Raw genomic sequence first — 13,739 nt, 5'->3', positions numbered from 1 at the left:
CTCTGAATATGCTACACAAAATTGGTATTCATTCTATGAGGCATTGGTGGAAAGATTGGAATTGGATTCCCAACACTTCTTTTTGTAATTACAAACCCAAGATGGGTTACCATTGGCTTGTGCCTCACTTGCCTATGGTTCCCACCTTGAATCTCAGATGTAATTTGCAGTCCTCACAACATACTTGTCATCACAGATTTTAGACTCTTTGGTCTGCCATTGGTGAGCCTAAGGTGGCCTGTTTTTCCTAGTGTATTCTTTTCCAAGGCTCACCTATGGGTTCTCGTCTGAGGCATCTGGGGGTGCCTGACCCTCACTATCCCTTTTATGGGTTTCCTGAGACCTTGATGCATGTCTTGTGGTTCTGCAGAAGAGCCCAACAACTATGGGTTTGGATTCGTGGTTTTTTTAAGGCCCTTTCAACTTGAACCTTTTTTTTGGCATATGGTTCTGTTGGGAGATTCTTCATGGCTTCCCTTCAAATTCACTCAAATTTGGCATAATTTTAGAATGGAAATCCTCTTTAGTTTATGGAAAGATAGAAATGGTGTTTTGTTTTCTCACAACTCTCTTGATATTAATGTTTCTTTGTATGCTAAAGCGTGTATATGCAATAATGTGATGTTACATATTCAAGTGCAAGCCAATAAAGTGGCTTTGGAGGTGACCCACTTGCAGGTTTTACTTGATCATTAGGGTAATGCCCCTTGTACTATTGCTAGAATTCCATCTGATCCTGCTACCTTCGGTGACCATTCTCTAGTGTATGGCCATCGACGTGGCTGTATCTCTTCGACCAATGGTTCTCACACACCTCGTTCCTAGGCTCCTCATCACCACTCTGGTGGGAGGATAGATTTATCGCATCTTTTCTCTACTTCTTCATCTCGAGGTGGCTCTACTTTTGGGTGGCCTATAGGTGGTGGTACCTCCTTGGCTCCTGGTGGTTCCTATTGGCCTAGCTCTGCCAAGGCGTTTCCTTGGCTTGATCTAGCAATTTCTCCCGCACAGAAGGACAAAGATGATGATGATGATGAGGCTACTGAGGAGGGGTGGACTCTCCTAGAGCCCCCTCCTGACCCCATTGATGTATGAGGTAAAAAGGATGATCTAGATCCTTCACCTCCATTTGCTGCTACTGCATTAACCACATAGGCTTTTTTCTGATGATTATGGCATTGTAGTTTTTCTTTCTATTTCCAAGTTGGGCCCGTGTGACTCTCGAGAGTGACTTTTTAGTCCCACCCCTTTTTTTGTGAATAGTGTAAATCTTATACTTTATTAATAGAAATGCCTATTCATCAAAATCCCATATATCAATAAACTACTTCACATTAGACATTAAGCTTGAAATTCTATGGTAAACTCTAAACTCTAGTAAATGAAGACTGTATGCCATTAAACAATGAAGCACCTTTAACTTTATGTCTTAAATAAATTTATAAATTGTGAGAAATTTGTACTAGTGGTAAGAAAAAATAAATAAAATTATGAAAATAATGCATGGTTGACTATGAACTATTGGTTTCAAGATGAGATATTTTGATATTAGTATCACTATTTAAAATAAGAAGTGATTAAAATTATATTTCAAATATCGCATTTGTATTATGATATGTATTCAATAATAATATACAAAGTTAATTAATAAAATGGTCCATAACATGCATAACACAAATATTTAATATTATTGATATATTTAGGACTGAGCAATCGATTTCAAACATTGTAATTATCAATGAAGTGTTTAAGGATAAAGTCATCAAAGTCTACCATTCATGTTATGTGACTTATCATCACATACTAAGAAGGAAGTACATAAGGAATCAATTTAGTTGAAAGGCTCCATAATATCCAACAAAAAATTTATGAGATACTACAACACACCAAACGTTAGTATAAGGAATGATATGACTAGCATCATTTGTCTTCTTTATTTTAGGCTGGAGATAGGGTGTGGGTTAATCTACAAAAGAACAACTTCATGGACTAAATAAGAAACTTCATACTCATTGATATGTGTCATACACCATGCTCAAAATAATTGGTGAGAATGCTTTTGAGATTAATCTACAACCGTCTCTAGGACTGCATCCTATTTTTAGTGTTGAGGTATTATATCTAGATTATCCACCATTGTTGGACACCTCAAAGGTTGTTGAGCACATCCATAGAATACAATTAAATCTCAAAACTATTGTTTCAGTAGTAATTGATCAGAGCATTGATGTTCTTTTCAAGAAATTTAAGAAGCAATTGATCCCTCTCTATTGCATGACATAGTCTAGACGATTTCACCACTAGGGTAAGTGGTTCACAAAGGATCAAATTAAAATTAAATTTGTCCATTTGTTGTAAAGCATAGAGGCAATGATGCCCATTGTCTCTCAAGGGAATAAAATTGTCCCAAATCAATCTAGGAGCACTCATGTGGCATTTGCATAGCCAAAGATGTCCTAAAGATCACAAATCTATTTTTTGATACTTTTTCATGTTTTTATAGATTACATTTTTATAGGCCTTTAGAGTAGATACGACCTTGATAACTTTAACCAATTTCTTAGGAAGAGTTTCATAAACTTCTTTCCAAGCAACTCAAACTAGTTCTCTTTGAGATCTTTATGATGGTTCCAACAAGTCCAAACTTTTCCTAACAGGTTAGGAGTTATGACCCCACCAAGTTGGGGGTACCAAAATTAAATAGTTTTTTGTAATTTTCAATTTTTAAATTTTTTTTTTCACCATCCAACTATCCATTTCAACTTCCAAGCATGATTCGAGTGTGGTGACCTTTCAACTTCTTGAAATTGTATAAATGACTACTGTTGAAGCTAACAAAGATAATTTTTGTAGGCATTCATCTCTACCAATTGCCAATTTGCACTTATTTTTGTATTGATTGTTGTGTGTTAGATTCAACAATATCAATTCCTTGCTATGAATTATCTCTCAAATTCTCTTATAAATTTGGATCACTTCTATGTCACCAAAGTTTGGGATAAGTAACATATTTAATATATTTGATTTTAATGACATTTTATTTAATATTTATTCCCAATTCATTATCCTTGGATAAATTTGTTATTCATTGTGATTTAAATAGTTACCTTAGGATAAATTATATAAAAGGTCCAATTTCACACCTATAAATAACTCCACATCTTGTTGGAAGGGAGTCATAGGGCCATCGTGAGAATTTCTATCAATTCATTGTTAAATTAGGGATGGGGGGATTTATTTTTCTTGAGAGGGGATGTATTATAGTGTCATACCCACCTATGCCACATTCTGTTTAGCTTTGTGGGATTCTCTTGACTTAGAATTATAGTTGATAGGAGACAATTTTAAGTCAACTTACCCACCCCCATCTATGGTTGAACTATTCATTCTTATAATAAATATCATAAACAATTTAATTATATAAAATTATTGTTCAATTAAAATTAAAAGATTATATTAAGTCAATGATTGTGAGTCTAATTGAAATTAATGACTTACATATAAACCCCTCAAATCTATTCTTACTACTAAAGAAAAATCCAAATTCTAAAAATAAAATCAAAATAAAAAGATACTTAACTATCGGTACATAAAAAATATCTCAAAAAATTACTATATTTATCATTAATTTTAGTTTTATAAAATACAACATACACATAATAAAACACAACATCCTCATAAATAAAATACAATATAAAGAAAAAGCACGAACACGTAAATATCTCGTAAGAGATGAGTAGGCGAAGATTGAATGAGAAGATATTTTGAGCCTATTCAAAGGAAAAGAGTAGCCAACAAAAGAATTAATACCACCCTTCTTCAACTGGTACAACTGCTAAAAAAATTTCATTTGGCAATATCCAGCTGCATCTATTCTTGCTCCAAAATGGACCTTTCGTACAGCGTGTTAGTGACAGGTTAGTCAATCACAGCCATTAATTACAAAATCGACAGTGTAAACGCACGACTAACACATGTGTTAGTCAATCTGTACTATCGTTTTGGAGCCAGAATAGATGTGTCCGCAATACCGAAGCATATTACCTGAAAATAATGCCCACTCCCATCATGTAGCTTTCAATGAGAGGTTCACAGCTTCCTACCAAGGCTGGCTTCGCCTAAGTAAACGTCAGAATTCACGGACAAACCTCTTTATGTAGGACCTCAGGATGAGAAAGCATGGAAGGGAAATGGGCTTTCCTGACATGCTCTATTGCAGGCATTAATGTGTTTTGTGACAAAAAGATCAACTTTTTCAATTTATCTTTTATTGGAGTAAGATGAATACAGTTCAGAAAAAAACAACAGCTGCAAGAATGGCGTTACAACAACTGAAAAGAAAACATTGCTTAAAGCCTTAAAAGTGGGCCTTTTGAGAACAAGCGCATGTGAAGCTATAATAATCAATCAACAGTGACTACACAACTGCTTTCAATTACCGGCACATGAATTAAACCCATGTGACATAGAAAGAGTATCAGTTGGGCTTTGAGTTTGTAGTGATTTTTTCTGTGTTATTCAAAACCTTAACAGATATGGTTTAAGGTTCTTCAGTATCGCTTTTTAATATTTTTTAATTAAATTTGGGATAGTATAATTAGTAGAATTATTGTCTATAGATAAGTATTATTGTTTTAAGTATCGACTTAGGGTTAGGCGTTTTGAAAAGGACCAGATTTTAGCTTCTCCGCCGCCCCCACTATTTCGGACATTGGCGGCACAATCTGCCTGCCATGTTTGCATTGGGTTTCATATAGGTGCCCTATCACCTGTACACACCATCAAGAAAGTCGTTCCAACTCTATAAATATACCTCTTCCCAAAGACGGGGTGAGTTTATAGGGAAGAGGAGAGAAGAGAATGCATAGATGGAGGGGTTGTTCAATTGCGAATCTCAGTCTGAATCTGGGTCTCAATTTGTTAAGGGTTCCAGCTGTGAAGATCTGGAGCTAGTCAAGCGCCTAGGCCAGGGCCACATGAGCACGGTTTTCTTGGCTGTCCATCGTGGCACCAACAAAGCTTTTGCGGTCAAAGTGATGAACAAGGAACTTCTTCAACAGAGAAAAGCCTACAAATTGGCAGCTACTGAGATCATCCATTTCTGCCGTCTCTGCTTACTCACTTTGAGTCGGACACTCATACATTTCTGGCCATGGAGTATTGTTCTGGTGGAGATATTAACGTGTTGAGGCATAGGCAACCCAGTAAAACCTTTTCAGAGTCTACCATAAGGTGAATATTTGTGTTTGTGTGTTCTTCTATATTTCTAAGTTACCTTTGCTGGACGTCGTGGAAATGACCCAAACAACGCGTTTACCAAAAAATTTCAATATCAATCTAATTATATCTGTTATCTTTTTGCAGTCAGTGGGTATCGTGGGATCCTGGTGCATAAACGCCTTCTGTATAGTTGGAGACTTTTTGAGAGAATAAAAATAATTGAAAACTTTGTAGCATTATCTTTGTTACTGTATTGTGCAGACTTCTTTTGTCTATATATATATTAGTTAGATTCCTCAAGGTGAATGAGTTACATTGAATTCAATTTTTTGGGTGACGTGTCTTCATCCATGCGCAGGTTTTACGCGGCAGAGGTGGTTGTAGCGTTGGAGTATTTGCACGAGAAAGGAATATTATACCGAGATCTGAAGCAGGAGAACATATTGGTTCAAGACAGCGGGCACATAATGCTCACTGATTTTGATCTGTCCCTGCGTCTCATATCTGATCATGGCGAATATAGTGAATGGAAGTCTCGTTCGTTTGTGGGTACAGAAGAGTACATCGCACCGGAGGTCCTGTGGGGCAAATTCCACTCCTACCCTGTCGACTGGTGGTCTTTCGGCGTCTCTCTGTACGAAATGAGTCACGGGAGGACGCCTTTTAGGGGGTTTAGTTGAAAGGACACCTTTGTCAATATTTTGAGCAAGGACCCCTTTTTCTCATCGTCATCTCCTCTCGACGATCTCATTCAGAAGCTCCTTGCGAAAAAGCCGACAGAGAGGTTAAGCAGAAAGCAAATAAAAAGCCACCCGTTCTTTCGGGGCATGAGATGGGAGCAACTGCAGTTTGTTTCGAGGCCTCCTTTTGTGCCACCGTTCTCCCCTGAACCTGCACTCAGTTTTCACAGAGAGAATGAAGAAGAAGAAGAAGAAGAAGAAGAAGCAGACATGGACATTAAATCCGATGGCTACAGCTCTGTGGAATGTGAGATTAAAGAAGACAACACGAGCAAATTTATATTTGGGGAGTTTTGAGACGGTATGCTGTCCTCACTCCAGCTGATGGTATCGCACTGTCCACAATATAAGACGTTTGTTGCCCATGCCGATGGGAGCCTGAATTTGACGGTGCATCCTGCCTGTCAAATAGATCTTGTGCCGGTGAAATACAAAGGAATACTTTATGTCCAAAATATGTACATATTTAGAGATGCTTAGATACTCAATAGTATTATATCTAGTGATTAAAAATAAATATTGTTTAATTTGGTGTGTAATTTTTTTTTGTTTAAAGAAATTCAATTTAAATTTTGAGTTTATATCAAAAAATTAAAATGATTAAAAAATATAAATCTCCTTGTCAAATGTAAGGTGAATGTTGATGTTGGAAATTACTTCATCATGATAAAATGGGATGATGTAATGTACATGGACTGCCATAAAGATAAGATAATAGTAAATGATTTACAAAAAGATTCTATTAAGAAAGAAAATATACTACATTATTATATTATAAAGAAATTTTTTAAACTAAAAACAACATTATAATAATATTTTAAACAATTTTGTTAAAAAGAATACCTTCTAATTTTTAATTCTCAACCTAAAAAAATCCAAATCTAAATCTCATACTCCCTTATCCAATAAAACAAACATAAAAAAAAATAAAAAATAAAACTCTCCTCGTCATATTTAAGTTGAACAATGATGTTAGAAATTGTCTTGCTCCAATAATTTGGAATCATGTCAGCAATAGTCGCCACCTAGATGAAACAAATACACCAATAACATCTATAGATTGCAACACAAATAATATGATTGATTTAAAAAAGTTTCTTTTGTGGTTTTAGTTTCTCACAACTTTATTTTGTACAAACAACCTTCTGATATGTGTACAAACAACCTTTTGATATTTGTAAAACATTAGAAAAGAAAGTGTAGCAGACAACTAAGTTATGAAAAAAATGTTGTGAGCACACAAGGTAACTACCATTGAAAAGTTTGCATTGAGATTGACGTGGAACGACTTTTACATACATTAGATAATTAATAATAATTTTCTTATTTTTAGTCATATTGTGCATATTGCAAAGGAAAATCTATTTAGTAGTATGTTGTTCTATCACAAACAATATATAAGATATACATACAATTACAAAACAATGTAAAACTGCTCATTAAAACATTACATGTCAACATATTTAAGAACAATATAAATTGACAATATAATTAAATTTATAAATATTTAATAAATAATAAAAATAATTTATTTTGTACACAGATTACCAACCCAACTTAGTTTATATATGTGGAGAGAAAATTTTGCACATACATTACCAATCCAACTTGTTTCATTTTGTAGATAGATTACCAAGCCAACAATATAAATTGACAACATAATTAAATTTATAAATATTTAATAAATAGTAAAAATAATTTATTTTGTACGTAAATTACCAACCCATCTTGATTTATTTTGTATACCGATTACATTAATATTAAATTTAGTAATTTGAAATCCCAAACGCAACATTATTTCATCTCTCTACAAATATAAGGAAAAAATATGAAATGATCACTAACACCCAATTACCTTATGATTCGATGACCAATGACATGAAGGTTATCAAAAGGATAGGCCTAGACTTTATTAAAGATCTACTTCCTCCCCAAGTCAATAGTGAAGAAAATATAATTTTTAATAATATTCCTATTTTTAATAAAAAAAAATTGAAGCATTAATGTGAGCTTTCTCCTTGGAGCTAGAAAGGCTCGAGGTCCAAATGGATGTTATAGGGGGATGTTTGGTCAGTGGTGAAGGAATGCATATCAAGAAAAATGGTGTAGTAGTCAAAATTAGCTTTCAACGGAAGGCTCACAACTCTCTATCAAGACCGACTTCCCTTGATTCATGGAGGGGCATGTTACGTGGGACCTGATACAGGGAGAAGGGCATTACGATACAGGCATTAATGAGTTTCGTGACAAAATGATGTGCATTTTGAAACATAGTTTACTTACCTAGACAATGACGTGAAAAAGTAGTTTGGACTAGACAACGCTTTCTCATAGCCTTGCATGAAATAAACCCATATGACAGATGTAAGAGTATCAGCTGGGTTGAGTGATTCTATCTTATCCATATTATATAACTAGCACTTGCATCTTGGTGTGCAATGGGTACGCCGAATAGGTATGGAAGGTCCAATAGAATTTTTTTTAGTCTATTATTTACATGCATTTTTGTTGTACATGAGGTCAATTATTTGCATACATTTCTGTAGTACATGAGGTCAATTGAGGAAATTTAGAAAATAATGTTGTTTGTACAACAAAGGTATCAATGGGGAAGTGATAATTAAATCAAGAAGATAATCATGGTCCATTACGAATCTGGAGTCATGTTATGTTTGCAATAGGTAGAGAGGGATATATATATATATATATAGAGAGAGAGAGAGAGAGAGAGATATGTCAATATAGAGGTCTAGGGAGAGGGATTGGGAGAGGGAGAAAGGGATACATGTCTAGAGATACAAGGGGACATACCTTTAGGGAGAGGGAGAGGGAGAGAGGGACACATGTCTAGAGATACAAGGGGAGATACCTCTAGGGAGAGTGAGAGGGAGAGAGGGAGACATATATAGAGATACAGGGGGAGATAGAAGAATAAACATTGAGATAAAGAGCTAGAGAGGTAAAGAGATGATGATGTGTGTGTGTGTGTGTGTGTGTGTGTGTGTGTGTGTGAGAGAGAGAGAGAGAGAGAGAGAGAGAGAGAGAGAGAGTTGTGTTTGAGTGTCTTGTGTTGTGTTTTATGAATTTATTGTCATATTCCCCCATATTAGAGAAAGTTCAATTAGCAAAAAGTTTATAAATTCTGGTGTTCCTATTAAGATAAAATATTGTTGACTAAATCAAGCTTTGCACCTATTGAGATTAACTAGACAAACTATATTAGCTTATACCATAGAGATTAATTAGATAGACTATATTAGCTTATATTGTTGCTTATATTAGATGAATCGCATTACTATTAATGAGATCTAAGATTTTATGCTCAAGAAACCATACAAGTATATGTATGGTGTCCATCAACTTTATATAAATTGTAGAAAAAATATTCATTAGAACTCTTAGGTCTTTGGAGGAATCAAATAGATTGATAGAATTAAGGTTGACAAAATTATTAAGATGGTTTGAAGAACATTATTCAATGGTTTTCTAAGCTTTGTAATTTCCTAGGACCTTAATGTTTGAATGATACAAAATTAGATGTGATAGAAATTTTATTGGAACTAGATTTATATTTTTTTTGTTTTCATTCCCTTTTTTGAAAATGCATTATTATTTTGACATTTTGAAGTGTTGGAGGAAGTGTGGGAGGCCACATAATTCCAACCATTAGATTCAAATAGTTGAAGTTTAAGCTTTTTTAAATTCAAGCACAAATTCTACAATATAAATATTGGAAGCTAATTCCATAGTCATTAGTAGACTCATTATGCCTTTGAGAATGTTTAGTTAAATTAGTTAGTTGTTTCTTAGCCCATATTGACACATAAGTGTTGTAAGTGGCAGTTAGCTTGTCAAAATAACAGATAGAAATAGGAGCTAGGGATTAGAAGTATTCAATGGCATGGTCCTTAGGGTTCATAGAAATAATTTAGGTAAGACTTTATCTTCATATGTAACATCTAGACATGCATTATTAAAAGATTATAGGTGAATGTTTTGACAAAATTTTCCATAATATAGCTCAAATATAGCTACAATAAAGTCAATGGGCAAGGGTTGTGTAACAACCTCACATGTAAAAGATGTGCAAAGTGAAGGATTAAACACACTATCTAGTTAGAGTTACGATTTTCTTCTTAAGTTGATCAAACTATTTGACTAGCATATTGAGAGTTTAGAAGTGTGGGTAGTAGTAGTATAAGAAGCCTGGATAGAATGAATGATGTATAAAAAGAGTGAGAGGTAAGAGAGAACGAAATGGTAGTAGAAGAGAAAATCATTCTATAAATGTAGAGTTGTCATAGAATGACAAGGAGGAATGGTAGTGTTTATATAAGTATGAATAAATCCAAGTTTAAACTAAGAACTTTAACTTATAAATATGTCATCAAAATTTAATATTGTACACATCCATAAAATGATTATTTCACTAGTTTCAACCTAAGCATATACCTCATTTGAACCTTCCTCAACTACCTTAAACTCAAATATTCTTTGCTAATTTGTATGCTGCACTGCAACTACAATTATTTATGATATCATCACTACTAAGAAATATGTAGCTACATTGTGCATAAATGTATACTAGAGTAGTTGCTAACACCTGTGAGGAAATTCCCCATCCTTTTGGGATAGAGTGGGAAGGTTGTAAAGTGTAGCTTTAAACCTGCCAATTGCCAATTGCAAAGTCTCTAAAGCTTTTTCAATAAATCTATTTTGTTAATATCCTGTACTCAGGACGTTCCACGAGACAATATTTCTTTGAGGCATTCTGCCAAATAGCTCACCTGCCTTGTCGATGATTCCACATCTTGCATATCCTACAATCCTGGCATTCGGTCAAACAATTTTTCGAGGCATTTTGTCAAGCAGTTCGCGTGCCTTGTCTATGCGTACACTTTCTGCATACACATCTAGCAGATCAATTGCAGCTACATCTGACTAAATCCCTCTATCGTTTATCCTTGGATGTCCATGCCTTGTTCCAAACCTCTCATTTCCGCACAGGCTAGGAGGATGCTGGAAAAGTTTGCAGAGTTTAGATTTATACCTTCCAATTGCATTTGGTTGTATGTTTCTATATCATTTTGGACAAACTCATTTTCTGCATTTCCTGCAATCAAAGCATTCCATGAAACAACATTTCCTTGAGGCATCGCTCAAACAGTTCACATGCCTTGTCTATGCTTCCACATTTTGCACAGATGTCTACCTGAGCATTTCCAATTATAATATCTGACGATAATCCCCTCTCTTCCATAGTTCGATGGATTGCCCATAACCGATTTTGAAGCTCCCATTGTCGCTTCTTACAAAACAGTTTCATGTTCAAAATGTGAAGCAGCAATATTATTTTAAGCCATCACAGGCATCCACTTGACCTCGCGCGGGAATAGACTAAATTCAAACTTAACGGCGACTACTTTTCGAACGAGAACAAACGCTGGCGCTGGCAATAGGAACGAATGCTGACGACAGGAACGGGGCCCACAGCTGCCACTTAAGGGTCAAACCAACTTCGAGTGTCTTCGTTTCAACCAATGAAAAATAGTGAAAATCCACGGTTCGGATGGGTTTCATCGTCTTGCATCCTGTTTAGACACTTTTGAGCCGTTGATGGTAGAAGTAAGCTGATCTACTTCAGATAGGGAATGCCTTCCGCGTAAAAAGATATAATTTCATAAATATTTTGTCAAATGATTAAATTTTGTAATTCACAAAAGTTATATTTTATTTTTTTATTCATCAAAACATTGAAAATTTGTGTGTTTCATAAAAGTTAGAACAAACTCTCTACATATATGATAATATCTCATACTCCATTATCTTGGAAAGCTACATTTTCCCTTATTCTCATACATAAATCAAACTAATATTCTTTATATCCATTTATATGATAAATATTCAACTTGAAAATAGATTATGATGAGTGAGAACTCTATGAGAGTCCTCTAAAAATAGATTACCTATTTTTTAAAATAGATCTCTAACTCAAAATAACAATTACATTACATAGTAATACTTGTATTAAATATACAATACATTATAATCCTTCTAAAATTGAGAAGTGTATAATTTAATTGATAGTTTGATTGGATTATTCAATTTTAATAACTAATCATCTTCTTACTTTGATAAAGTAATATGCGAAAAAGTATCCTTCATGTGTGTATATCTTTGGATATGTGAAGGTGGTCCATATACAAATATCTACTCTTAATATAGCTATGAATCCGAGTCCTTGACAATCAATATTGTCATGTTGATTGTTTCTCTTTCATTCATCAAGCCTTATGATTTAAGGATTATCAAATTCCATACCATTTATAAGGGGAAGTGTAGTAATTACCACCTCAATTTCTAAGATGATTAGCACATAGGTAGGGTTGAAATATAGTCATATGTAATGTTTTAATTTTATGTGAAAAAAGGGAAATATTTGTAGGATTTTTTCACTCTTGTATACAATTTCTTAAATGTGTTTTATTCCATCATTGATAATAATTTTTTCTATCCATAAATTTAAACTAAGGAAATTTATTTCTATAATTCAAAAGATAATATTTACATCAATTTTTTTGTCACATGAATTTAAAAATTGAACTTTTCTTTAGTTGATCTATATTTTTTTTTTACAATAGATTCTCCCAATGATCTTTATATATGTTTATTATACAATAAAACTAATTCATTTATCATAATTAAAGATACTAATATTCAAATGATTATTTGTCATCACAAAGAAAGAAAGAGTTAGAGCATGGTATTAGAATCTCCTAGTCTAACAATGTTAGCTCTATATTTCTTACATTTAGACAAATAATCACAAATAAAGAAAGAGTTAGAGAATGGTATTAGAATCTCCTAGTCTAGCAGCAATGTTAGTTCTATATTTCTTACATTTAAAAGTAGTCTACACAAAGAAAATTATGTTAGTTCTTTTGCATGTCAATGAAATATTTTGTGTTTTAAAAATTAATAATTTCATATTAATATATGTGACCTGGATTTCTTTTTAATCTTATAAACATCAATTTCTAATTTAGACAGAATTCCTTCAACATAAAATTGATAAAATTAAAGTAAGGGTGGGGAGTATATGTTTGTTATAATGTATTTAAATCTATCATCAATGAAAATTTCAATCTTTCAAAAGTCTTTAAATATAACTTAACTAAGAAAAACATATTAACAAATTTACATGTGAAAGGGTTTGATCAAAATGGTTAGTGAAAATGAAGATTAATGGTATTTGGTAAGTGTGGAGTACAATGCTTCATATTTTTTAGCTTGAACATAACTCTAATCCACCTTTAGTATAATTAATGTACATCCTTACAAAATATTAGTACTGATAATTATCATTTTCCTTCAAGAATTTATCCATCAATTTTCCCAACCTAATGAAAGGAGACATTGGTTAAGACGATAGGAATGACACCTTTAAAGGCTACATACAGAAAGATATAAAATTAATATGTTCTTAGACTGATTAAGAACATGTTCTTGTCAATTTTGCATGGATATAATTTTTTTTTATACATCATTGAATCTACATATATGACAATGATCTAGAATCAAGATAGCATCTTGTATTTTATGTGTTCAGTGTGTTATAATATTCATGATAGGTTTATTCTCTTTAATTTAAATATGAGATCTTACTCATTATGAATATTTATAGCTAACAAATAATCAAATATAGACTTGACCTTTTTCGAGAGTCATTAGGAAAATTATTTTTCTTAACCTCTACCTCTAAATTCATTTTTCAACATT

At 33.4% G+C, this 13,739-nt stretch overlaps 1 protein-coding gene across 2 annotated transcripts; it reads left to right on the top strand.

The window, feature by feature from the left end:
- The first annotated feature begins 4,683 nt into the window (after positions 1 to 4,683).
- Positions 4,684 to 6,430, top strand: LOC131038605 (serine/threonine-protein kinase D6PKL1-like). Of its 2 annotated transcripts, none has more exons than XR_009104526.2 (2): positions 4,684 to 5,232; positions 5,365 to 6,430. XR_009104526.2 is itself a non-coding variant. In XM_057971094.2 (2 exons), exons 1-2 carry the CDS (start codon positions 5,153 to 5,155, stop codon positions 5,898 to 5,900), a joined length of 402 nt encoding a protein of 133 aa, XP_057827077.2. In that variant the 5' UTR covers positions 4,685 to 5,152; the 3' UTR covers positions 5,901 to 6,430. The 2 variants fall into 2 exon arrangements, 1 of the variants encoding a protein (XP_057827077.2); XM_057971094.2 differs by having other exon boundaries at positions 4,685 to 5,232; positions 5,579 to 6,430.
- Positions 6,431 to 13,739: the final 7,309 nt, after the last annotated feature.

The sequence above is a fragment of the Cryptomeria japonica genome, chromosome 3, assembly GCF_030272615.1.
Source record: "Cryptomeria japonica chromosome 3, Sugi_1.0, whole genome shotgun sequence".
NCBI classification, from domain to species: domain Eukaryota; kingdom Viridiplantae; phylum Streptophyta; class Pinopsida; order Cupressales; family Cupressaceae; genus Cryptomeria; species Cryptomeria japonica.
Note: the sequence above shows the minus strand (reverse complement) of the source record. Positions and strands in the feature narration are given on the sequence as shown.

Coding starts and splice junctions, on each gene's coding strand:
- LOC131038605 (XM_057971094.2), top strand. CDS start 5,153: ATGGAGTATTGTTCTGGTGGAGATATTAACGTGTTGAGGCATAGGCAA. Junction 5,233..5,578: donor TTTTCAGAGTCTACCATAAG/GTGAATATTTGT, acceptor ATCCATGCGCAG/GTTTTACGCGGCAGAGGTGG.